This window comes from Mya arenaria, chromosome 11 (genome assembly GCF_026914265.1).
Source record: "Mya arenaria isolate MELC-2E11 chromosome 11, ASM2691426v1".
NCBI lineage: Eukaryota > Metazoa > Mollusca > Bivalvia > Myida > Myidae > Mya > Mya arenaria.
The window spans coordinates 11,961,110-11,988,623 of NC_069132.1; the positions used below are offsets into that span (position 1 = coordinate 11,961,110).

The 27,514-nt window shown below is 37.1% G+C and overlaps 2 protein-coding genes across 7 annotated transcripts; both read right to left on the reverse strand.

Moving 5' to 3' along the window:
- Window positions 1-18: 18 nt before the first annotated feature.
- On the reverse strand, window positions 19-8,319 carry LOC128208086 (isoaspartyl peptidase/L-asparaginase-like). Of its 3 annotated transcripts, none has more exons than XM_052911433.1 (7): window positions 8,279-8,319; window positions 7,548-7,912; window positions 5,663-5,805; window positions 5,005-5,168; window positions 3,517-3,641; window positions 3,131-3,241; window positions 19-2,812 (listed from the first exon to the last, which is right to left on the reverse strand). In XM_052911433.1, the coding sequence occupies exons 2-7, from the start codon at window positions 7,735-7,737 to the stop codon at window positions 2,544-2,546; spliced, it is 1,002 nt and encodes a 333-aa protein (XP_052767393.1). In that variant the 5' UTR covers window positions 7,738-7,912; window positions 8,279-8,319; the 3' UTR covers window positions 19-2,543. The 3 variants fall into 3 exon arrangements, with proteins under 3 accessions (XP_052767393.1, XP_052767392.1, XP_052767390.1); XM_052911432.1 differs by having other exon boundaries at window positions 7,548-7,926; window positions 8,279-8,316; XM_052911430.1 differs by lacking the exon at window positions 8,279-8,319 and having other exon boundaries at window positions 7,548-7,993.
- Window positions 8,320-12,335: 4,016 nt separating this feature from the next.
- On the reverse strand, window positions 12,336-17,139 carry LOC128208084 (isoaspartyl peptidase/L-asparaginase-like). 4 transcript variants are annotated; one of them, XM_052911428.1, is made up of 7 exons: window positions 17,070-17,139; window positions 16,469-16,798; window positions 15,748-15,890; window positions 15,000-15,163; window positions 13,681-13,805; window positions 13,302-13,412; window positions 12,336-12,947 (listed from the first exon to the last, which is right to left on the reverse strand). In XM_052911428.1, the coding sequence occupies exons 2-7, from the start codon at window positions 16,656-16,658 to the stop codon at window positions 12,679-12,681; spliced, it is 1,002 nt and encodes a 333-aa protein (XP_052767388.1). In that variant the 5' UTR covers window positions 16,659-16,798; window positions 17,070-17,139; the 3' UTR covers window positions 12,336-12,678. The 4 variants fall into 4 exon arrangements, with proteins under 4 accessions (XP_052767388.1, XP_052767389.1, XP_052767387.1 ...); XM_052911429.1 differs by having other exon boundaries at window positions 16,469-16,787; window positions 17,070-17,130; XM_052911427.1 differs by having other exon boundaries at window positions 16,469-16,821; window positions 17,070-17,119.
- Window positions 17,140-27,514: the final 10,375 nt, after the last annotated feature.

Sequence of the window (27,514 nt, forward strand, 5' to 3'; positions counted from 1 at the left end):
TCATGTTCCATGTTACTGGTTAGTAAATTGATGTGACAACAGTCTTCAATAGAAATTTTATTAAAAATAAAAATCAATACATGTGTTTTAGTAAACAAGTTACTACATATTATTCATTAACAACCACAATTTGATATTAAATTAATCTCAACATTCACTGATATTAACAACATGGTCACTTGTGTAAACAGCATGCAGTAAAATCATCAGGTAAATGATAATCATTTTGTAAAAGCTAAACATGAAGTAAATGATATTCCAACTCCTCAACATATATTATATTAAATGTAAATGTGTATGTACATGTATGTAATTCAACAATAAGTCACCTGCAACACTCGGTCCCACACACACTGTTAACATTGTTTTGAAACAAAAGTCATACTCTTGTAAAATGGCTTAATTGAGGTAATACTCTGAGAAAGATCAATTTGTAAGATATTGAATTTAAATCAAATTAAGTTATTTTACTGATGTATATTTTCTGGAATTGATTTTTATATTTACATCTATGCAAAACATCAGACTTATTGAAAGACAGGGTTCATAGTCATTTCTTAACTGGGAGGGGCAGGTTAAGAGCAGTGCCCCACCTCTGTGGATGTATGGGAGAGGGGCAGGTTAAGAGCAGTGCCCTACCTCTGTGTCGATGTGTGGGAGTGGGGCAGGTTTATTGGCACTGCCCTACCTCTGTGGATGTGTGGGAGAGGGCCAGGTTAAGAGCAGTGCCCTACCTCTCAGGATGTGTGGGAGAGTGCCAGGTTAAGAGCAGTGCCCTACCTCTCAGGATGTGTGGGAGAGGGGCAGGTTAAGAGCAGTGCCCTACCTCTCAGGATGTGTGGGAGAGGGGCAGGTTAAGAGCAGTGCCCTAACTCTCAGGATGTGTGGAAGAGGGGCAGGTTAAGCGCAGTGCCCTACCTCTGTGGATGTGTGGGAGAGGGCCAGGTTAAGAGCACTGCCCAATCTCTGTGGATGTGTGGGAGATGGCCAGGTTAAGAGCAGTGCCCCACCTCTGTGGATGAGTGGGAGAGGGCCAGGTTAAGAGCAGTGCCCCACCTTTGTGTGGATGTGTGGGAGAGGGGCATGTTTAAGAGCAGTGCCCCACCTCTGTGTGGATGTGTTGGATAGGGGCAGGTTTAAGAGCAGTGCCATATTCTGTGTGGATGTGTGGGAGAGGGGCAGGTTTAAGAGCAGTGTCCTACCTCTGTGTTGGAGAGGGGCAGATTCAAGAGCAGTGCCCCACCTCTGTGTGTGAGAGGGACAGGTCTTATTGCAGTGCCCTACCTTTGTGTTGGAGAGGGGCAGGTTTATTAGCACTGCCTTACCTTTGTGTGGATGTGTGGTGGGGGGGGGGGCAGGTTTATTAGCACTGCCCTACCTCTGTTTATTTAGTTTAAACATTTATTTTACAACGATTGTGAAACAATTTATTACAACATTATACTAATCACTCTCGTTGGCCCGATTTTACGTGAGAGTGTGGTCTTGTGTTGTGGGGGAAACCGGAGAACCCGGAGAAAACCCACTTGTCCGGCTTGGTGACCACGGATCAAACTCGCATGCACCCGAGCCGGGAACCTCTGTTTAATTGTGTTGGGGACGGGTAGGTTTAAGAGCAGTGCCCAATCTCTGTGTGAGGTAGGGGCAGGTCTAACCACTTGTTTGACCTGATGTCTTCAGAAGCTTTAACCTCTTTCTTCCAAATTAATCCAGAGCCTTTAGCAATATCCTAATGTAACCAAAGACTTGTAAATGATAGATACATTGATATGGTATCCAGGAAAGCACTTGTTATAAGTTGTAAGATTGGAATGAACTCGGACACATATACATATGTAATACATTCATTACTTTCCAAAAACCCTGTACGTTTGATATGTTAACACCTTTGAAAGCTATTTATGCCGTATGTATATCATTCCCAATGTAGCTTTAGCCAAGAAAACACCTAAACAATGTCATCATCAGGTAAGTGTGCACTTGGCCTGCTCAAGGAAAATTTATCTTGGTGAACTTTTGACACAACCTAGATTTTTCTTATAAGAAATATAGAAAACGTTGCATGCAAATAGCACCAAAGCACACGTTTTTCAAAACTGAAAAAGGCAATCTTCTTTTGCAATATATGAAGTGAAGTATTATTCGTGTGCGATATGTGTTGTAATAATACATGTGCTAATACTCGTAGTAGACTGAATGTAATGCAAAGTACATATATCAACAGTAAATGCATCACATCACACCTTGTAGTTGGGTATACATGATCTAACAAAAACAAATCAACAAAACACGTGCTATACAACATATATGTTGCGTTCACCGTTGATCATCTAAAAAGCAGTTGAAATCGGAACAGATCTTATCTAATTTCCTTTCAACAATGGCTTCATAAGAACTCCGATATGGGGTCCGATGCTTTTCTACAGATCTACATATTCATACTAAGTATATTCCCTTCTTCAACATCGATCACAAGTATTTGTTTGTGGTTTAAATAGCAACCATAAACCACTTGCAACCAATCAAAAATACACATAACATCCCTAAACATCACAGTTAGATGCGCCTCCGTTCTGTACATCACCGTTTGCTACGTCACCATTGGTGACGTCAACAGGTTCCCGAAAGTCTTCACCCGGGTTGACGCCGCTGTGAATAGTGCCTTCCTTGGCCCAAGCCCACGACATGCGCTCTGTGGTGAAGGAGAGCGCAACGTCGCCTTCACGGCCCAGCACGATAACGCCCCCGTACCCGTCCACCCGCGACGCCATGTTGGCAAGCGCCTTGTCTGCCGCCTCCTGTGCGTCTGTTCCTGAAGTTGCAAGGAGAACACATATTTGTTCATTGTCAGATATCATATATACATTGAATATGTCTGGTCATCGGAAACTCCGAATGTGGAACAGCCTGTTCTACTCCGTTGATCAGGAGACATAATCCAACAATTAGTGTAGTCGGGGTGATGGAACTTGGAACATCTACTAGTATATGCGCACGTCACTGCTATTGATGTTTCCATTCCCAACTAAAAGCTTTGTCTTTGAAGACATGTGTTATGCTGAGACCTATTTTAGTCTTGGTAACCACTCCAGTATTATCACCTTTAATATCACTTCTCTATTTTCATTACCTGTCTTCATGGCGGTGATGACCTGGTGTGCCAGCACGACCTTGGAGATGGACTCCCCATGCCCCGTGCAGGAGATGCCGCCCACATCGTTGTCCGCGTACCCACCCGCACCTGTACAAAACGGAGACACGATGTCATGAATTCAATATAATTTCTAGGTACTAATCAACTAAATCTATAAAGAATAATAGGAAGTGACTGTTTCTTACAATTGTATTTGCCAAGTTTAAGGGTCTTAAATTAATAATTGACACACTGCTCTTAGACTTGATGATTGCGGAATTACATTTCAATTTAGTATTTCTTAATTTCAAGTTTTACGGTTATGGATGCGGCCATGCTTCATTGGTGTAACCCTGATGTATTTCTTTGGAGGGTGGGCGTACCTATAATAGGGCTATCACCCACGCGGCCCGGCTTCTTGCAGGAAATGCCACCCGTTGACGTTCCGTACGCCACGTTACCGTTGACGTCCAGAGCCACTGCACCCACAGTATCGTGACTCGAACCCCTGAAATAAGAAGTTCTCGAGTAGTTAACTGCTTGGTTTCTTATTATTTGTATTTGTAGTTTTTAGTCAATAACTCTTCCGTGTTATAATCAAGTTTCATAGTTAGGTAGACTAGATTCGTCAAAGTACCCCCCCCCCCCCATTCGTTTAGGTACACATTTACTTTTAGAATATAATTTGAATGTTTAAGAATTTTCTAATTATTCCATGTATAGATATTTTAGAATGAAACAAGATTCTTACAGAATTTGAGAAAATTGTCTTGAGGTTATTTGTAGTATGTTCTGGAACAATTTAATTGGTCTACTAGGGAAAACTTCTCTAGTCATTGAGCTTTTGTGAAATTGAAGGCTTTGAAAATCTAAGCATTTATAACGATTCGCCATTGCTAAAACAGTCTTATGCAACTGAAAAATCAAGGAAATTATTCTGTGATATCATCAACCTCTTGTGGGAATTATTCTAAGAGAGTTGTTGGTTGTAAAATAGTGCTCCTATAGTGATTTAATATCTGAGAAGACACATCGTTAACTTTTAGACTTTTTATTCTTTATTCTTGGATATTTTTCGCATTACAATTTTGAAGTTTCTTTTATAGAACTGTTCGTAAATAACTGTTGTTGTTTAAAATTAAAAGTGTTGCTTGGCTCGGTTATCTGTGTTGTATGCTGGTCGTAACACATGGACACCATGTTGTTGCTGCTCATGCGTCCAGAATGTTCATTAATTTATCGGTCAGATTTTGAAAACAAACCTTGTCGAAATCTTCGAATTAAATAATCTTACGTTTACAGTATAATATAATCCACATGCATTGTCCGTTAGACTTAAGAGTATATAAAGTATAACTACATTTAATACGGCCAACACCTGACAGCAAGTTATGTCTGTCGTGTAATCCCGCCAAGCAGTGAACAACAACGACGATTACAGGAACATGGAGCAAGCAGAAACTGTCACCAACAAAAGTTGGTCTAGTTTGATCGACATGTTCAAGGACAGCGCAAGACTTTAACACACTAACCGCTTTACCCCACATTGCCTTATCGCCCTTAAACGTTGCCTAATATGTCTAGTTTCAGGTTAATGAATTGTATCTTGATCTAGTCGTTTGTACTGATATATACGAGCTAATGAACACAAGTGTTATGCGCACACACGGAAGAAAGACAAACATCAAAACAGACCTTGTAAATTAGTACAAATGTTTTGGTTAAACACATTTAAGCAGCATCATTTCATTCTATAAAGATCTCTGTATAGGAAAAAGCACTTACTCTTACTCAGTAATCATGAAGTTGAAGTAATTTACACCAGAACCGGAAGTACTTTTCTATCGGAAGCAGAAGCATCCGGTACTCACCTCTGCCGAAAAAGGTCGTGGACGGTGCAGTCGTAGTTGGCGTGGTAGAACTCTAGCTCGCGGACGGCCTCCGCGGACACCAGGGACTCTGTCGGCACGCGCTTGATACCCACTTCCTCCGCAAACAGGTCGGCGCCTGGCCCCACCAACAGGCAGTGGTCGGTCTGTTGACGACATATAATTTACAGTAATCAGTACAAGAATAAGAACATGTTTTACTTCAAATAATCTTCGTTGGGCCTTTTTTTAATACAATACAAGATACGAACTATCCTATTTACAGAGTCTTAAAAAGAAACACCTACAAACAACTGTTGCGTAATACCGTTATTTCCAGCTCGAAATTGATACATTATAGGAAGGGCAAGAACAAAATTCGCTGGCATCGATCCTTTTTCACAATTAAATTCCAAGCTGTAAGACAGTTTTTTTATCAATCAATTCTGACAAAACAGCATGTATATTACTAGCATTTTCCTTTAATACGTGTCTTTAAGAATACACCCACAATAACAAGGTTTATTGGAATTTTCATCGACAAATACGAATAACTTTGACTTATTTCGGAATAGGAATAACGAAGTGAATTAAATAAATATAGCTCGGAGATCATAATAGATTATACACAAAACAAACTCAATGTTTGAACCCGTCCCACCTTTTCCATGACCTTCCTGGCAAGTTCGATAGGGTTCTTGATGTTGTGGACGCAGGCGACAGCCCCCGATTTGAGCGTCCGTCCGTCCATAATCACAGCATCCATCTCCACATCTCCTTTAGCCGTCAGCACGGAACCCGTCCCTGGAATGAAACATTGGACATTGAAAGTCTGTGTATTAGTTCAAATTAGTGGACAATGCCATGGCTGTGTATTAAACGTGGAAAAAGTCGAATATTCTCACATTTTACCAATTGATTATTACATTGTATTAACAATTGCTTAATTTTCACACATATCGGAATGAACCTTCATGTTTGTCAACTGATGAAAAGCTTGCGTTTTCTACACCGTCGCTAGCGGAGTAGTATCTGTATGTTTGTCAACTGATGAAAAGCTTGCGTTTTCTACACCGTCGCTAGCGTAGTAGTATCTGTATGTTTGTCAACTGATGAAAAGCTTGCGTTTTCTACACCGTCGCTAGCGGAGTAGTATCTGTGAGTTTCGCTTCATCAAGTTTAGTAAGCCTTTGATGCTTTTTCAGAAATAGAACATATTTTTGTCTGAAAACAAGTTCAGATTAGGCTATTAAACCATTGGCTTTATTTCGAATTTTTTTGATGGGCTTATTTCACCAGATCAATATTGAAATATGCTACTAAGGAATCGACCGGAATTTTCCTACTCAGTCAGCTTTATGTATGAACTCGGATCTTGAGTACAGAGTGATGCAATGGTTTCTCATTCGGTCTGCGGTCATACACGTACAAACATTTGTAGCATGATATAAATGAGTTTTTTTATTTAGATATTTGCCTTCAAAAGCGAATTATCAAATGTCTAAGTGCCAGAAGGTGATTTGGCATTCATCTGAGAAAATAAAAATAATAACACGTTTGTTTAACAAAAAACAGTGAATCTTATAATGTCCTTAAATCATACCATTATACATGCAAAACAGTCCAATAAAATGTAAGGTGCTCTGTTTATTGAAAACTAATCTGGGCCAAGTTATGCGATACAATACAATGAATGGAGAAGGCTACATGGAGCTCGCCAAAATAAGATTATTATTACAAGAGCTCATTAGATTGCGAACAGTGCCTGACCGAGATCTCTCTAAGGTCACCGGAATGTTGACACTGGCCACCGGTCAACATTAGGTGTATGTTATATGTTATTATGAACTTACGACTAGCGCAATATAAAATCAAATCATCAAAAAATGTGGAGGATCTAACCAACTTAGGGCCGAAATGCGGCCCGATTCCAAATGCTTAAACAAAAGCCTTTTTCTCAAATATTAACATAAAAAGCCCAGTTTTATGTTTTGAAAAAAATAGTGGTTTCACAAACTGTTTCTGAACGGAAGAGTTGGTGTAAGCTTTAAGAAAACAAAAAAACAACAACTTTATATCATTCTATTTTCTTGTCTGTCTATTTTTTAAAGCCGTCTTGTTCAATAATAAAAGGCAAAATTTTAATTCCCTAAATCAGAAATACCCCTGGCCCCCTTCCCACAAGTTGTGGTTAAACCACTGAAATACTTAATTAATTTATATATTTACATTGACTAATCTGAAACCGTTATTACATTAAGCTACGTGCCGGATTGCACTGTATAACCTTACCAAGACCGAGTATCATCGGATTACCCTTCTTGGTTTTCTATTTACTATTACACGAAGGTGTACCCCCTCCCCCTTCCTTTATTTTAAACCCACATAAAGAGACTTCGGGGAAAATAATGCCCACTTGAGTCCCGAGTACTGCTTAAAAGGCCCTTGAATAGCGAGTATACATATTTCTACATTAACACTGAAATATAAAAGTTAGATTCTACGAAACTAAATTAAATCAGACAATTCTTAACGAATACACGTACCGGCGTCAAAGCAGGGATCATCCTCGAGTACTCGTATTGCCGCCTGTATCGCGTCAATGGCGGTACCACCGCTGGACAGCACAGCATAGCCGGCCCTTGCCGCCGCCTTCGTTCCAGCCCGCGACCCTTCCACGATATCATCCGGAATGGTCCAGGCGCCGCCGTGCACAATAATTACTGGCGTCGACATCTTATTTGGTATACCCTTGAATATTGTTTCTGAATGTCACGAAGTTGAAGGTTCCAAGAATCTCGTCTGAAGCACTTGCCGCTTTTCCGATATTGAACACTAAACGGGGAAACCAGCTCTGACCGCCGCTTTTATATATATGCTAAAAACTGATGACTGCTGAATCTGACGTCAGCTGAAATTCACAGGCTGTATAGAATTATGCAACTTTCGAAAGTATTGATCCATAGCTGAGGAGTGGCTCTTCACCACACCCAATACTTGCTATGTCGAGTACGCCTTTTACAAAATGTATTACATCATAATTCTTGTATATCATTAGAACGAAAGTTTCAGGAAAAGGCTACTCAATATGAAGTATGAAATATTTGCTTACTTCAAAAACTAGTATATTAGCTAAAACAAGGCTAAGAGCTTGTGTATCTGTGCATTTTTATGTTAAAATAAGGATTTGTTTAAACATAAAGTATTGCTGATAAAGTATAGCTTCAATTACATTTTACAATGTTTACCTAATTAGAAAAGTCGGAAATTATATTACCTTCCGTGATCTGTATGTATTCCCAGCGCACATGTGAACGCAATAATCACACACCTCCGAGATATATGCGTTTGATTGGTGGGTCGATACACACCTCCGTATTTCATTGGTTTAAACTAGCACACCTCCACCTATCTGGGTCATCGACGTGAGAATAAGTTAAAGAAATTTAAGACTCGCTGTGCGTTACCTTTATATTTTAGTATTAAAACTTAATTGTTCTCTTAGGATTGGAAAGATAAACAAATCAATATACGCCTTTCTGAGCAAAAGGAATTGAATGCATACTAATGAAATGAATGCACCTACTGCCGCTTTTTTATTGTTTGGCTTCAGTCGGGTTGATAGCCGAATGCCTTTTCAATCCATGAAGCCAAACAATACAATGAAACAAAGATAAGTAAATATAAACGAAAAACAAAATAAGACTTTTTAAGAAAATCCTTTTTAGTATAAGTTTTGGAACAATTTAGGCGTAAACTTCTAACTAAAAGTAATCTGAACCAATAGAACCGCATGTTTTTACATTATCATGTAGGCATATACATGATTTGTGATCCAAGCATGATTAATAATCAATATTTATATTGTTCATTTATTTACTTCGAATACACGCACCTTCACTTCGACCAAGTTGGTATAATCATTTATGTGCATCGCGCTGGCCTCAGTTAGAAATTACCGTCTCACGTTTCAAGTATACCGGAAATGACGTCAGATACAATCAGGTACACCGGCGCCAAAAACTGCCAATTATCTGACAGTACTGGTGAATTTTTATTTAACTGAATATTATATTTAATCAAGCATTAAGTTGATGCAGGATTGATACGTTTTCATTCGAAAAGTCATTTGACGTCTCATTTTGAAGGCGCCGTATTTGATATTGTCAAAGATATAGCTTAAATTAGGGACCAGTTCATAAATTGCAGAAGAATGCTGTTGATGTTTCCCACGTTGCACGATAACATGCGATGGGCGGTGTTGTTTTGTAATTTAATTGATCACGATGTTTAAAATTATAACGGCTCTGTATAGTTTAAGAATCGATAGCATTGATTTATTGCGTTTATGTTGTATGAAACCAGTAGGTCACGTGAGTAAATCAAACGCGATATTTGAAACAAACGCGATATTTGAAACGCTGTTTAACATTGGTTAAAGGGACTCGGTCATGTTTTGTAAAATGCACTTACCATAAAAAGAAGGCTTATTTTAAGATGCCGATGATTATCTTGAAAAAAAGGTCCAAAATATGAGCGAGTCCATTTAAGTGACGTCGCGCTAATCCAATCGAAGCGCCATGTTGAAATAAACAATTACGTCATTATCCCTTTCGGGTTATACAATATAGGCGTCAAGTTAAATATATACAAAATCTCTGTCATAGGACCAGGCGAATGTAAATATCAGGGGCAGATCCACGATTTAACGTTCTATGGGACGTAACTCAGGGCAAAACCTTTTCGTGACTTGCGCCTGTTTTAATGTTTGGTGTTTATCGAATAACAATACAGCTAAATTTTTTATTCCATTTATTCATATACAGATGTACACCAACAACCGTCAGCAGGACAACCGTTTGCCTAGCAGTATAACAGTGTTATTAAAATCTAGAGGCGGGAGTATTATATTACTTAAGCTAAACATTTAATATCAGAACAGCGCCCTTCCCTCAGAACCGATTTTTTTTAAAGTATTGGCAAGGAGTTTGGGGGGTACATCCATGAAAATTTTAACAATTTATAGTCCAAAATGGTGCATTTTGTTTTTTTAATTAATCTATTTCTCCTATATTGAAAGCTGAAGGGTACACGGTAGCATTACACTTTCGTTTATATTTCTCAATTCCCTAATCATTAATCTCCCTTCTTGGCGAGTAGCGACAACGGATGTGTTGAAATACTAACGTAATCAGAATTCATATATTGTGCTTGCTTATTTGTTCCTTTTGCATTGTCATTCAGAAGCATTAATTACATGTTGCTTCCTTATAATGTATAATTCTCGGTTTTTTCTTCCTCATTTACTCATTAAAATAAGTGTTAACAGAATTGTTATAGTATCATTTACAATAACGTCTTTCGAGTACTTGTATGCTAAATATTTTATCGTTGTATTACACATACACTTCATTGTTGATCTGCATGCGTATTAATTCATCTTCTAATTTTATATTGCCGATTTAATGCTATATATCAACGTTTTTCTTGTTCTCCAAATGTGGTGCAGCAACCGACAAGGGGTATGCCCCGGGTCTGTCTGAAGTTATGGCGGAGGGGGTATACCCCACCTCTACCTGGAAAAACGAGGGAGTGGGTATGCCCCACCTTTGTCTGGAGGTATGGGCAAGGGGGTATGTCCCATCTCGTTCTGGAGGTATGGGGGAGGGGGTATGCCCCCCCCCCCTCGATCTGGATGTATGGGGGAGGGGGTATGCCCCCCTCGATCTGGAGGTATGGGGGAGGGAGTATACCCCACTTCTACCTGGAGGAACGAGGGAGTGGGTATGCCCCACCTTTGTCTGGAGGTATGGGCAAGGGGGTATGTCCCATCTCGGTCTGGAGGTATGGGGGATGGGGTATGCCCCCCTCGATCTGGAGGTATGGGGGAGGGAGTATACCCCAACTCTACCTGGAGGAACGAGGGAGGTGGTATGCCCCACCTCGGTCTGGAGGAGGGGGTATGCCCCACCTTTGTCTGTAGGTATGGGGACGGGGTATGTCCCACTTCGGTCTGAAGGTATGGGGGAGGGGGTATGCCCCACCTTTGTCTGTAGGTATGGGGATGGGGGTATGTCCCACCTCGGTCTGGAGGTATGGGGGAGGGGGTATGCCCCACCTTTGTCTGTAGGTATGGGGAGGGAGTATGTCCCACCTCGGTCTGGAGGTATGGGGGAGGGGGTATGCCCCACTGTGTCTGTAGGAATGGGGAGGGGGTATAACCCACCTCGGTGTGGGGCTATGCCCAACCTCTTCCTGGTGAATGGGGGAAGGGGGTTTGCCCCAACTCCGTCTTGATGTATAAGGGAGGGGGTATGCCCCACCTTTGTCTGTAGGAATGGGGAGGGGGCATGACCCACCTCGGTCTGGGGGTATGCCCCACCTCTTCCTGGTGAATAGGGGAAGGGGGTTTGCCCCAACTCTGTCTTGAGGTATAAGGGAGGGGATATGCCCCACCTTTATCTGTAGGAATGGGGAGGGGGTATGACCCACCTCGGTCTGGGGGTATGGCCCACCTCTTCCTGGTGAATGGGGGAAGGGGGTTTGCCCCAACTCTGTCTTGAGGTATAAGGGAGGGGGTATGCCCCACGTCTGTCTGGAGGTATGGACAGAGGGGGCATGCCCTACCTCTTCTTGGTGTATTGGGAAGGGGGTTTGCCCCACCTCTGTCTTGAGGTATTAGGTAGGGGTTATGCCCCACGTCTGTCTGGAGGTATGGACAGAGGGGGTATGCCCCACCTCCGTCTGAAGGTTTGGGGGAGGGGTTATGTCAAACTACTGTCTGGACGAGGTGGTGGAATATCTCAAACCACTATTTTGACCTGTCGGAAGCCTTTTGCCCTCCATTCAAATTAATCCAGAGCGTATTGAACACGATCCTAATGTAATAATTGCAATGAAAGACTTGTAATTTATTGTGTTATTTGGTGAATTTGGGGAACAATATTGTTATATGTTATGAGGTTGGATTGAACTCTGGCACATACATGTAATACAATAGTTACTTTACAAAAGCTTAAACGTAAGTTTTGTAATTGGCAACACAAACATACACCACTTTGAAAGCATAATTATGCACAACCGTAACATGATACAACACTTTTACAATGTCATCACCATCCGTATAGTCCGCTAGAAGGAAACTTATCTTGTTGAATTTTCGACATGTTAAACTTGCTTATAACTCGTACAGATAACGGTGCATGCAAATAGCACAAAGGCACACTTGTGGCCAGGATTCCGTTTTTAACGGCAAATTTATTTTTTTGACAATTGCATGTTGTACAATATATAGCAAATATGAGTGTGCGATATGTGTCATAATAATACCTGAGTTGATGGTTCCGGTAGATAATTATAACTTGACGTATCAAATCACACATTTTAAACAGGTATAATAGCATAGATAATAAAACAAAACACCTGCTAAAAATCACATTTGCTCTTGGAATAAACGTATCTTTCTTTCAATTTTGATTATCTTCGGTAGCAGTTGGAAATCGGAACAGATATTGTCCAATTTCGTACTATACTGGCTTTATAAGAAGTCCAATTTTGAGTCAGATGCTTTTCAACATGATCATATTAAATATATCACCTTCTTCAACAGCGATCGCACGTATATTTAAACCAGCAACACAAAAACACGTCTAACCAATCAAAAATGCTATAACACCCCTAAACATCACTGTTAGATGCGCCTCCGTTCTGTACATCACCGTTAGCAACGTCACCATTGGTGACGTCAACAGGTTCCCGAAAGTCTTCACCCGGGTTGACGCCGCTGTGAATAGTGCCTTCCTTGGCCCAAGCCCACGACATGCGCTCTGTGGTGAAGGAGAGCGCAACGTCGCCTTCACGGCCCAGCACGATAACGCCCCCGTACCCGTCCACCCGCGACGCCATGTTGGCAAGCGCCTTGTCTGCCGCCTCCTGTGCGTCCGTTCCTGAAGTTGAATGGAGAACACATATTTGATCAATGTTGGATATGATATACATCGAATATGTCTGGACATCGAGAACACCGAATGCGAAATCCTCGGTTGTTCTATCTTTATCAAAATACAAAACCCAATAAATATTCGATTCGGAGTGATGGACCCTGGAAGTTGTTCCCATACTAGAATATTGTATATGTGCTTGTCACTTTAAAGAAGTGTTACAGCCTAATTTCAATTGACATTTCCAACGATGATACTGACTTCACTTTTGAAATAAGTCTATGTACGCTGGAAAGAAATCCAGTCTTGGTAAGCGTTCCAATATTAGCATCTAAACTTCCACTTCTCGATATTCCTCACCTGTCCTCATAGCGGCGATGACCTGGTGTGCCAGCACGACCTTGGAGATGGACTCCCCGTGTCCCGTGCATGAGATGCCGCCTACATCGTTGTCCGCGTATCCGCCCGCACCTGTACACAACGGAGCCGACATGATTTCATGAATTAGTAGACAGTATTGATTTCTAGGTACATATAACAAAATCTATATTACAATGCATATGAAGTATATTGCATTAGCTGTTGTTTTTTTTTAAATTGCATTCACCAATTTTAAGCGTCCACGTTAAATAATTGAGAAACACTTCTTAGACTATTTGGCTACGAAATCACACCAATTTCACGTAATTACTTATTTCACGAACGTTTTACTAATATGCTATTTCGAGGGCGGGCGTACCTATGATAGGGCTATCACCAACGCGACCCGGCTTTTTACAGGAAATGCCACCCGTTGACGTTCCGTACGCCACGTTACCGTTGACGTCCAGAGCCACTGCACCCACAGTGTCGTGACCGGAACCCCTGAAATTATAAGTACTCGTACAGTTAACTTCAAGTGTTACATGTATACATATATTTTAGATTCAGTTCTTCATTGTTCAATAATATAGTTTCATTGACAGGTGACTTAGATACATCAAAGATGCACGCTTACTCCGAAATAAGATCTACCACAATAAATACAATTGTTTTGATGTACTAAAAAGGATGCATAAATGCCGAAAACAATAGTTCTTATGAAAGATACTGAGTTTAATTTGAAAGAAATATGCAGAAAACACGGCGTCTTATAAGACGAAAGTAGATCACAGTAAATCTTAGCACTTGCCAATTTCTATTTGTTATTTATGTGTATGTATGGATTTTGAATAAGAGTGTCAATTTAAAGAAAACGAAAGTGTTCCCCTTATAATAGTTTTATTATGTATTTTTCAGGATCTTTGAACGAAGCTGAAATATTTCTGAAATCTTGGATTCAATCAAATTATTCTGTGATAATTACATTTCAACCTTTCGTGGGAAATTAGGTGTTCTTAATATTTCGTGTGTATTAAGTCATGCTATTGTTTAATGTTTGTTGTTGGGTTTTCATTCTCTGTTTCGTTTGGAGGTCGTAACACATGAACAAAATGGTGCCGCTGCTTATGGGTTAATTATGTTGAAACTTGAATATGTCAGTCTGGTTTTGAAATGTTGTTCGTTAGATTGAGACTATGGAAAGTATAACTATATTTAATACGGCCAACTCCTCACTGCAAGAAATGTCTGTCGACTTGGCCGTGAAAAGAAGAAACATGGAGCAAGCAGAAACTGTCACCAACAAAAGTTGGTCAAGTTTGATCGACATGTTCCAGGACAGCGCAAGACTTGAACACACTAACCGCCTGACCTCACACTGCCTTATCGCCATTAAAGGTTTCCTTAATATGTCTGGTTTCAGGCTAATTAATTGTATCTTGATCTAGTCGTTTGTACTGATATATACCAGCTAGCGATACACATGTGTTATGCGGGCACACAAAAGATAAGCATCAAAACAGAACATTGTAGTTTGCACACCTTTTTTGGTAAAACACATTTTTGTGGTATCTATTAATTCTTTAAAGACATCTGACTAGCAAGCACTAACTCCAACACAGCAATCATGAAAGGGAATCAATTTAGACCAGCACCGGAAGTACTGTACTATCGGACGCAGAAGTATCCGGTACTCACCTCTGTCGAAAAAGGTCATGAACGGTGCAGTCGTAGTTGGCGTGGTAGAACTGTAGTTCGCGGACGGCCTTCGCGGACACCAGGGTCTCTGTCGGCACGCGCTTGATACCCACTTCCTCTGCGAACAGGTTGGCGCCTGGTCCCACCAACAGGCAGTGGTCGGTCTGCAAAAGACATATAGTTTACAGGAATTTAGGGGTGTTTTACTTAATATAAAATACGCACTATTCTTTTAACAGAGTCTACGAAAAAACAACAACATTCAAACAACTGTTGCGTGATACCGTTGATTCCCATCTAAATAGATACATTTGTAGGAAGGGCAATAGCTAAATTCGTTTGTCTGGTATCGATCCCTTTTCCAATTTCTCTAAAGCACCATTTAATTCCAAGCTGCTAAAAAGTTCTTTATCGGTTAATTCTGATTATATATATATATACATGGAAACACCCACAGTATCAATGTAAATTGGATTTTTCATCCACGAATACGATTTCCTTTTGACAGGATGATAAGATCGATTTAATAAATATAGGTCAGAGATCATAATAAGGTTTTACAAAAAAACCACTCAGGTAATAACCCCAAAACCCGTCTCACTTGACCCATGGCCTTCCTGGCAATTGCGATGGGTTCTGTATAACGTTGACATACCCGTATTTCAAAATAGGAATGATAAAGTCAAGGCCATCAAATTAGATCATACACAAAACCAACTCAATATTATATCCAATAACCCCGTCTCACCTTTTCCATGACATTCCTTGCAAGTTCGATTGGGTTCTTGATGTTGTGGACGCAGGCGACAGCCCCCGATTCGAGCGTTCGCCCGTCCATGATCACAGCGTCCATCTCCACGTCTCCGTTAGCCGTCAGCACGGAACCCGTCCCTTGAATAAAACATGAGACATCGATCGTGTATTTGGTCAATGCAAACCAGTAAAAAAGTGACAGGCGTGGACATTTTCGAATTTTCCATACCAACCAATTGATTACAACATGTATTTAACAAATGTTTGCTACAGATATATACACACATGGCATGGTGCAGGAATGAGCCTGCATGTTTGTCAAATGAAAAACATGTGTTTTTCTACACAGTATGGTATTAACTTGTCTAGCATTCGCTTGTTTCAAGATAGTCCTGAATGCTCTTCCAGAGTTTAAACATATTTTTTTCTGAAAAAGATTAAAAATTAGGATACTTAGAAACATGGATTTTAAATCAAATTAAATTTAAATGCTACAAAGAAATCGACCGGCTTTAACTACTCAAGCAGAGTACTCCTTAAAATATCCTTCAATATCTCGTACCAAGGGGGTGGGGAATGTTGTTAGCCTCTTGTATAATAGTGACATATATCTAAATATACAAATATGTACGTGTAAATTTTGAAGTATAGTTATACTAACAGATGAATTTTAACAATTCCATTCAATCAGACACATTCTTAACGAATACACGTACCGGCGTCAAAGCAGGGATCATCCTCGAGTACTCGAACAGCCGCTTGTATAGCGTCAATGGCGGTACCGCCGCTGGACAGCACAGCATAGCCGGCCCTTGCCGCCGCCTTCGTGCCAGCCCGCGACTCACCCACAATATCATCCGGAATGGACCAGGCGCCTCCGTGCACAATGATCACTGGCGTCGTCATTTATATGGTATACCTTTATGAATGTCACTCAAAACTGCCTATGATGTTGAGTGTTCCAAGAAACTTGTCAGAAGCACTTGCTGCTATTTCGATATTGAACACTGATCGGGTAACCCGGATCCGCCTCTCCTACATATATGCTGAAAACTGACGACTGCTGAAGCTGACGTCAGCCGAATTAGAATCATGCAATTTTCGAAACTCTAAAGCTGAGGAAAGTCTTTTCAAGAAATTGCTGTATCCAGTATGATTTATTTCCTTATTTCAAACACAAGGATATTTAATAGCTAAAACGAAGCCAGTAGCTATAGTTTAACCGTGCAATTTTGTTAGTATAAATGTTTTTAATTATAAAGTATAACTTCAACGTCAGTTTACAATATTTATCTTATAGAAAAGTAAAAATGTTACCTTCTGTAACTTGTATGTATTCCCTGCGCACACGTGAACACAATACTCACACACCTCCACGCTGTATGCGTTTGATTGGTGAGTCGGTACACACCTCCGTAAGCTTAAAACGAACGCATCTTCGTTAATTGGGTCATCACTGAGGGAAATGGGTTAAGAGTTATAAGTCTGGTTTATAATAAACCATTTTTGAGGAAAGGGAATTTGATGAAATATAATTATATGATTGCATCTGTTGGCGCACTTTTATTTTTTGCCTTCATCCTGCTGCGGATGTCTTCTCAATTCATGAAACCTGACAGTATATTTTGAATATCAACTGAACATGAACATCAAAATTAAAACAATTAAATGGTTACAGCTATACTTTTAAGTATATTGTATGAAACATTGTTTTGTACCAATGGAACGGCATTTTATTAACATTATCGTTGATCAGATCCAAGCATGATAACACATTGAACAAAACACTAATATTTATATTGTTCATTCATTAAAATCGAATACACGAACATAGGTTTCGACCAATCAGTTATAATTATGAACGTCTGTTAATTGCCCTTTCTCAGTACCGCTCACTTTATTGAATAGATGCCAAAATTTTAATTTACCTATTGATAAGGGTCGTTTCTACGGAATTGAAAGAGGAAAAAGGCGTTGTACACTGTGTGATAGACAAGAATTAGGAGACGAGTTTCATTATATTTTCAATTGTAATCACTTTCTTTATGAAAGACATAAATATGTTAATCATAACTTCTATATTTATTTGAATTTTCCTTAATTTTATTCTAAAAAATATTTTCATGATATGCTGATATGTTTGTTTGTTTGTTTTTTGCTGTTCATCTTCATATTTCTATTTTTCTTGCTGTTTTATGTTTTTGATACATGTTTTGTTACCTTTCATGCCCATGTGGGCCAAGAGTATGAATAAAACTTGAAAAACTTGACAGAACGTACAGGAGAAATTCCTGCCCGTTTCAAGCAGACCGGATATGAAGTCAGATACAACCAGGACTACGAAAACAACGCCGTCAATTTCTGCTTATTAACAAGGCTTGTGAAGTTCTTTTTAACCATGTAATTTTATTTAATCAAGCAATAAGTTGATGCAGAGACTTGACGGACCCTTTGAGATAAACATAGATTTAAGGATTAATTGTTTTCGAACAAAAAAGCCAAACTGTGGTCTTTCTATTATTAAGGCTCCCAAGCATTGTTGAATTTATATAAATAATATCGATAACTGCATAAAAAATACAAAGGAAGTATTTAAACTCAGTTTTCTCCCATTTATGATAGATATAGCATAAAGATATATGTATACATGAAAAACGGCGTGCCTTCCTCTATTATTGTCATGCAGCAAAATACATACTGGTCCAGTCCAGAGTTTTTGCCCTCCAAACTTATCATTTTGATAAAGGTAACCCAGGGTCAGTGTTTATTAACATCTCTGTGATAATGATCTTAAGCAAGCCACAGAGGTATAAATACTGACTGCCCAGCTGGTTTTAAATTTCTAACACATGTTTCTGAGAAGCGAGCTGTACATTGTATTTTCACTTGTTTTTGTCGTTCAGAACATTTCAGAACAGATTTAGTATACTTTAAATATTTAAATAGAAGAATTAGTTTTATTGCATTTCTTAAAAATAATAAGACAGTTAAAATTTACATACAACATTGAACACTTCAAGGTACATGGAATGATCATTTCAAGGCCAGAGTAGCGGTATTTTTCAATATTCATTTTTTTTAAGTTCATTTATCTATTTGTACTTTATTTGAGACTCATATGCTATAAATATGGATTACTGAAATTACAAATACATTAAATTATCATGAAAAGCTCTAACACTCTTATTTCAGCTGATACTTTGGAAGTTAACACATTCTTGATTCTTATTATTTTAAGAATGAAAACAAATCATGAATATGTGCAGTCTAAATGTTTTCTGACAGGATAACATTTTTATTTCTCTTAAATTACTGCAACATAATAGTGAATACACAGTCCTACAGTTTATGCCGCTACTGAGCATCAAGCTGATGCTCGGGCTTATCAGTGGAACTAATCGACCATAGCTGTAAACTGACCACTTGACCCTTTCCCTGCTGGGAGCTGTTTGCCTGACTAATTTGAGAGTAATAGCTGTTCTTGTCTTGAGATTTGGGCCATTTTATGTTAGGAAGTTTTTCTTGGTATTTCAACTTTCGCTAGCTTGATTATTAAAATAATATTATTATCAAATGCTTTTGTATAAATTTTGTATATCATAGTTATTATTATTATTATTATTATTATTATTATATACGGTAGTCCAAAATCCACTATACTGACGTCCATCAAGTATCATTGTGCAATGATAGCCGACAGATAGGAATGACGTCATAAAACAAGTCTGTCATGAAGATAACATTTATTACGAAATCATGTGTCTTTTAAGTGATTTAAACCATTGATATATAATATATTAATAACGTGTTGATCCGGAATGTCTTATTCAACTGTTGTTGATGTTTTAATATTTTGATTTCAGTCAGTAAGCGCCTCGTGCGACTTGCGTCGAATTCCATCTCCCTGATCAAAACGCACTACTAATAAGTTATTACCCTATTATAAGATTCTTTAATAAGTATATTTCCTTTTCGCAAAGAGAAAATAATATGGAGAAAATATATATTTCTAGAAAAATGCTCTACTTACATTGTATTACAGAAACATGTAATAAAAGTTCAGTGACTGCTGTGATTATACATTTACATTAACTGTGCATGTAGGAGTGCAAATGATCAGAAGAAGTTTGATAATTTTAAATATTATATTAAAATAAAATGAGTCATATAACATTCAAATATACTGGTATGATATCAAAAGTCCAGACATAGAGGTTTAAGATACATTATTGCTTTGTTGTGATCATTTCTCATATGATAATAATGACTTAAACTGCTTTGAAACAAGTATTATATATATATATATATATATATATATATATATATATATATATATATTGAAATAAGGTAGCAATGTTTTATGATAATTCCAAAAGCAAAGACAAACTTTTATTACATGTTTCTAACATGCAGTGTGTATAATGTTTAATCACTCTTCTAATGAAGAATGTTCTCACACAACAATGCAAAGGTTGATTTAACTGTGTCAGTAAAGAAGATTTTAATCGCTGTTTCAAAAGCTATATTTTAGGAAATGAACTTTCAAGAAAATTACATAAACGAAGATACACAAACACAAAGAGGGCTTATATAATTCACATAAAAAGTGGGCAATGATGTTTTTTGAAATGCATTTTAGCAAAGACCACAATGTCAATGTATCAATAGAAACCTATGAAAGTTCAGTGTCAACATCAAGGTAATATAGTGCTCAGATTTAAAAAAAATTAAGTTGTAAGCTGTATTATAAGTAATAAGAATATCTAAGTACATCAATATATGACCTTATTTCTTGGCAAATGGTTAAAATATTACATTTCTTTTAATATAACATCTTATGCCCCCATAAAATGTCTGTGATTTCGTCTGTAGGTGATATGCCAACTTGTGTCACTTAAAACTCGATTATATCACCTAAAGTCTAGAAACCTCGGGCGCTATTTAGGTAAGGAAGTTTTGCATCTGGGGTTTCGTTTCCCACTGCACTTAGTAAAACCAGAGTTATTATAATTTAATCAAAAAAGTATTTCACAGGAAAACATACGAACCTCAATCCAAGTGATGACTTCAGAGTTTACAAACTTTAGACTTTATAATTATGAGACTGTTTGCAATTGGATAAAGTTGCTATGATTAAATGTTGAATTACGTGTAATCATCGTAAAGTGAAAAATAGCAATGTATCAAGTTAGTAGTATTCTTTTCTTGTTCCAAACTGCAGCGAAAGAAAGTTGTTGTGAAAAAGGCGAAAAAACTATTTTTTACATATAACCATATATAACAAACTTTATTATAACTGCATGATTGACACTGTTAGATAAACATGTAATACATAAATTATACATTTTATAAAACCTAAATATCCATTTCATTCAATTGTCATTGAGTATAATTGGGTTGGTATTGATACTTTTGTAGTGAGTAGACAGCTTACGTTATCTTAATGAATACTTAGAAACATGGATTTTAAATCAAATTAAATTTAAATGCTACAAATAAATCGACCGGCTTTAACTACTCAAGCAGAGTACTCCTTAAAATATCCTTCAATATCTCGTACCAAGGGGGTGGGGAATGTTGTTAGCCTCTTGTATAATAGTGACATATATCTAAATATACAAATATGTACGTGTAAATTTTGAAGTATAGTTATACTAACAGATGAATTTTAACAATTCCATTCAATCAGACACATTCTTAACGAATACACGTACCGGCGTCAAAGCAGGGATCATCCTCGAGTACTCGAACAGCCGCTTGTATAGCGTCAATGGCGGTACCGCCGCTGGACAGCACAGCATAGCCGGCCCTTGCCGCCGCCTTCGTGCCAGCCCGCGACTCACCCACAATATCATCCGGAATGGACCAGGCGCCTCCGTGCACAATGATCACTGGCGTCGTCATTTATATGGTATACCTTTATGAATGTCACTCAAAACTGCCTATGATGTTGAGTGTTCCAAGAAACTTGTCAGAAGCACTTGCTGCTATTTCGATATTGAACACTGATCGGGTAACCCGGATCCGCCTCTCCTACATATATGCTGAAAACTGACGACTGCTGAAGCTGACGTCAGCCGAATTAGAATCATGCAATTTTCGAAACTCTAAAGCTGAGGAAAGTCTTTTCAAGAAATTGCTGTATCCAGTATGATTTATTTCCTTATTTCAAACACAAGGATATTTAATAGCTAAAACGAAGCCAGTAGCTATAGTTTAACCGTGCAATTTTGTTAGTATAAATGTTTTTAATTATAAAGTATAACTTCAACGTCAGTTTACAATATTTATCTTATAGAAAAGTAAAAATGTTACCTTCTGTAACTTGTATGTATTCCCTGCGCACACGTGAACACAATACTCACACACCTCCACGCTGTATGCGTTTGATTGGTGAGTCGGTACACACCTCCGTAAGCTTAAAACGAACGCATCTTCGTTAATTGGGTCATCACTGAGGGAAATGGGTTAAGAGTTATAAGTCTGGTTTATAATAAACCATTTTTGAGGAAAGGGAATTTGATGAAATATAATTATATGATTGCATCTGTTGGCGCACTTTTATTTTTTGCCTTCATCCTGCTGCGGATGTCTTCTCAATTCATGAAACCTGACAGTATATTTTGAATATCAACTGAACATGAACATCAAAATTAAAACAATTAAATGGTTACAGCTATACTTTTAAGTATATTGTATGAAACATTGTTTTGTACCAATGGAACGGCATTTTATTAACATTATCGTTGATCAGATCCAAGCATGATAACACATTGAACAAAACACTAATATTTATATTGTTCATTCATTAAAATCGAATACACGAACATAGGTTTCGACCAATCAGTTATAATTATGAACGTCTGTTAATTGCCCTTTCTCAGTACCGCTCACTTTATTGAATAGATGCCAACATTTTAATTTACCTATTGATAAGGGTCGTTTCTACGGAATTGAAAGAGGAAAAAGGCGTTGTACACTGTGTGATAGACAAGAATTAGGAGACGAGTTTCATTATATTTTCAATTGTAATCACTTTCTTTATGAAAGACATAAATATGTTAATCATAACTTCTATATTTATTTGAATTTTCCTTAATTTTATTCTAAAAAATATTTTCATGATATGCTGATATGTTTGTTTGTTTGTTTTTTGCTGTTCATCTTCATATTTCTATTTTTCTTGCTGTTTTATGTTTTTGATACATGTTTTGTTACCTTTCATGCCCATGTGGGCCAAGAGTATGAATAAAACTTGAAAAACTTGACAGAACGTACAGGAGAAATTCCTGCCCGTTTCAAGCAGACCGGATATGAAGTCAGATACAACCAGGACTACGAAAACAACGCCGTCAATTTCTGCTTATTAACAAGGCTTGTGAAGTTCTTTTTAACCATGTAATTTTATTTAATCAAGCAATAAGTTGATGCAGAGACTTGACGGACCCTTTGAGATAAACATAGATTTAAGGATTAATTGTTTTCGAACAAAAAAGCCAAACTGTGGTCTTTCTATTATTAAGGCTCCCAAGCATTGTTGAATTTATATAAATAATATCGATAACTGCATAAAAAATACAAAGGAAGTATTTAAACTCAGTTTTCTCCCATTTATGATAGATATAGCATAAAGATATATGTATACATGAAAAACGGCGTGCCTTCCTCTATTATTGTCATGCAGCAAAATACATACTGGTCCAGTCCAGAGTTTTTGCCCTCCAAACTTATCATTTTGATAAAGGTAACCCAGGGTCAGTGTTTATTAACATCTCTGTGATAATGATCTTAAGCAAGCCACAGAGGTATAAATACTGACTGCCCAGCTGGTTTTAAATTTCTAACACATGTTTCTGAGAAGCGAGCTGTACATTGTATTTTCACTTGTTTTTGTCGTTCAGAACATTTCAGAACAGATTTAGTATACTTTAAATATTTAAATAGAAGAATTAGTTTTATTGCATTTCTTAAAAATAATAAGACAGTTAAAATTTACATACAACATTGAACACTTCAAGGTACATGGAATGATCATTTCAAGGCCAGAGTAGCGGTATTTTTCAATATTCATTTTTTTTAAGTTCATTTATCTATTTGTACTTTATTTGAAACTCATATGCTATAAATATGGATTACTGAAATTACAAATACATTAAATTATCATGAAAAGCTCTAACACTCTTATTTCAGCTGATACTTTGGAAGTTAACACATTCTTGATTCTTATTATTTTAAGAATGAAAACAAATCATGAATATGTGCAGTCTAAATGTTTTCTGACAGGATAACATTTTTATTTCTCTTAAATTACTGCAACATAATAGTGAATACACAGTCCTACAGTTTATGCCGCTACTGAGCATCAAGCTGATGCTCGGGCTTATCAGTGGAACTAATCGACCATAGCTGTAAACTGACCACTTGACCCTTTCCCTGCTGGGAGCTGTTTGCCTGACTAATTTGAGAGTAATAGCTGTTCTTGTCTTGAGATTTGGGCCATTTTATGTTAGGAAGTTTTTCTTGGTATTTCAACTTTCGCTAGCTTGATTATTAAAATAATATTATTATCAAATGCTTTTGTATAAATTTTGTATATCATAGTTATTATTATTATTATTATTATTATTATTATTATTATTATTATATACGGTAGTCCAAAATCCACTATACTGACGTCCATCAAGTATCATTGTGCAATGATAGCCGACAGATAGGAATGACGTCATAAAACAAGTCTGTCATGAAGATAACATTTATTACGAAATCATGTGTCTTTTAAGTGATTTAAACCATTGATATATAATATATTAATAACGTGTTGATCCGGAATGTCTTATTCAACTGTTGTTGATGTTTTAATATTTTGATTTCAGTCAGTAAGCGCCTCGTGCGACTTGCGTCGAATTCCATCTCCCTGATCAAAACGCACTACTAATAAGTTATTACCCTATTATAAGATTCTTTAATAAGTATATTTCCTTTTCGCAAAGAGAAAATAATATGGAGAAAATATATATTTCTAGAAAAATGCTCTACTTACATTGTATTACAGAAACATGTAATAAAAGTTCAGTGACTGCTGTGATTATACATTTACATTAACTGTGCATGTAGGAGTGCAAATGATCAGAAGAAGTTTGATAATTTTAAATATTATATTAAAATAAAATGAGTCATATAACATTCAAATATACTGGTATGATATCAAAAGTCCAGACATAGAGGTTTAAGATACATTATTGCTTTGTTGTGATCATTTCTCATATGATAATAATGACTTAAACTGCTTTGAAACAAGTATTATATATATATATATTGAATAAGGTAGCAATGTTTTATGATAATTCCAAAAGCAAAGACAAACTTTTATTACATGTTTCTAACATGCAGTGTGTATAATGTTTAATCACTCTTCTAATGAAGAATGTTCTCACACAACAATGCAAAGGTTGATTTAACTGTGTCAGTAAAGAAGATTTTAATCGCTGTTTCAAAAGCTATATTTTAGGAAATGAACTTTCAAGAAAATTACATAAACGAAGATACACAAACACAAAGAGGGCTTATATAATTCACATAAAAAGTGGGCAATGATGTTTTTTGAAATGCATTTTAGCAAAGACCACAATGTCAATGTATCAATAGAAACCTATGAAAGTTCAGTGTCAACATCAAGGTAATATAGTGCTCAGATTTAAAAAAAATTAAGTTGTAAGCTGTATTATAAGTAATAAGAATATCTAAGTACATCAATATATGACCTTATTTCTTGGCAAATGGTTAAAATATTACATTTCTTTTAATATAACATCTTATGCCCCCATAAAATGTCTGTGATTTCGTCTGTAGGTGATATGCCAACTTGTGTCACTTAAAACTCGATTATATCACCTAAAGTCTAGAAACCTCGGGCGCTATTTAGGTAAGGAAGTTTTGCATCTGGGGTTTCGTTTCCCACTGCACTTAGTAAAACCAGAGTTATTATAATTTAATCAAAAAAGTATTTCACAGGAAAACATACGAACCTCAATCCAAGTGATGACTTCAGAGTTTACAAACTTTAGACTTTATAATTATGAGACTGTTTGCAATTGGATAAAGTTGCTATGATTAAATGTTGAATTACGTGTAATCATCGTAAAGTGAAAAATAGCAATGTATCAAGTTAGTAGTATTCTTTTCTTGTTCCAAACTGCAGCGAAAGAAAGTTGTTGTGAAAAAGGCGAAAAAACTATTTTTTACATATAACCATATATAACAAACTTTATTATAACTGCATGATTGACACTGTTAGATAAACATGTAATACATAAATTATACATTTTATAAAACCTAAATATCCATTTCATTCAATTGTCATTGAGTATAATTGGGTTGGTATTGATACTTTTGTAGTGAGTAGACAGCTTACGTTATCTTAATGAAAAGTATAAATAAAAACCCCATGTATAAAGTTATTCCGTTCAAAATTAAATCAAACGATAAGACTGAATATTTTTCGTTTATGTACTTCAATGTTTCATTTCTTTGCAATGAAATCAATGATTATGGTAAATGATAAAAATTGCTTTTCCATAGTCATCATGAATTTTTGTGCAGAAATCATACTGAAGTTGTAGTTCTGACCCCCAAACTGACCAGGGAAGAGTGGTTAATGGGCCCCTGCTGACAGAAATTGGTTGTCTCAATTACATGCATAATAAACACCTAGCTGTGAAGTGAGGCTTCGAAAATGGACCAAAATCCAGAAATCTGGCATAAACTGTAGGACTGTAAAAGTTGTAATAACTATTAATGTTGATATCTTACGTGAATAAAATTAGCTTCATCATTGTGTCTAATGTTCTTTTCAACACAAACTAATGGCATTTTATTAAAAAAAGTCAATGTTATCAATTACCATATAAATGCGTCCAAAAATACCACAGGTGCAAATTTGCATACTTGGCATAAAAAACGCAACATATCGTAATGATTAGATGACATAACTGTTTCATAATGTACTGCATACGGACATACAATACTACGCATTTCAAAATAAAGGTCAAAATCATTTGAATATGAAAATGCAAATATGATATCAATATCGACAGCGCTGTTTTGATGAAATATTAGTTTTGTTTGAAGTCATACTATAAATACAATCACAAAATAGCTAATAAATATATTTCATCTCTTTTCCCATATTAAAAGTCAAGTCAGCCATAGTGTGCCCCTAATTAAGCACATCCAGTGCTTAACAACCTACATATGAAATGTTTTTATGAGTCTCATGTAAGCCCATTCAGCCGGAAGTATGACCTTTTAAGTCCATTTTGTGTTTTTCCAACCTAATGTGTTAATAATCTAGTACCAAACAACCCAATAAGCATCTTTCCCCAGGTAAAAGCAGTATTTAGAAAGCAAAAACGTGTTTCTATAAGTCCACTCAATTCCTCAAACCCCATTAGGACACAGTTTCAAATTGTGTATTGTATACAAAAAAGGTCTCCAGCGGCCCTCGGCATCCTTATTTTGGTCACAGACAAGCCGACTCATGATCAAACAAGCCCCAGACGGGCTCTAAAAAAAGTCAAGCCAGAGCTCATTCAACCTCATTATGGCTACCATCAACCCCTATCTACCATACAGTCACCACAGACAGGCTGTTCTTAAGTCCACTGTGTGTCCAATAAACGATTTGTGCCAAACAAATAATAAAGGGGCTCTATAAAGCTCTATATATGAAGTGCACAATTGACAATAGTTTTGTAATACTAGTA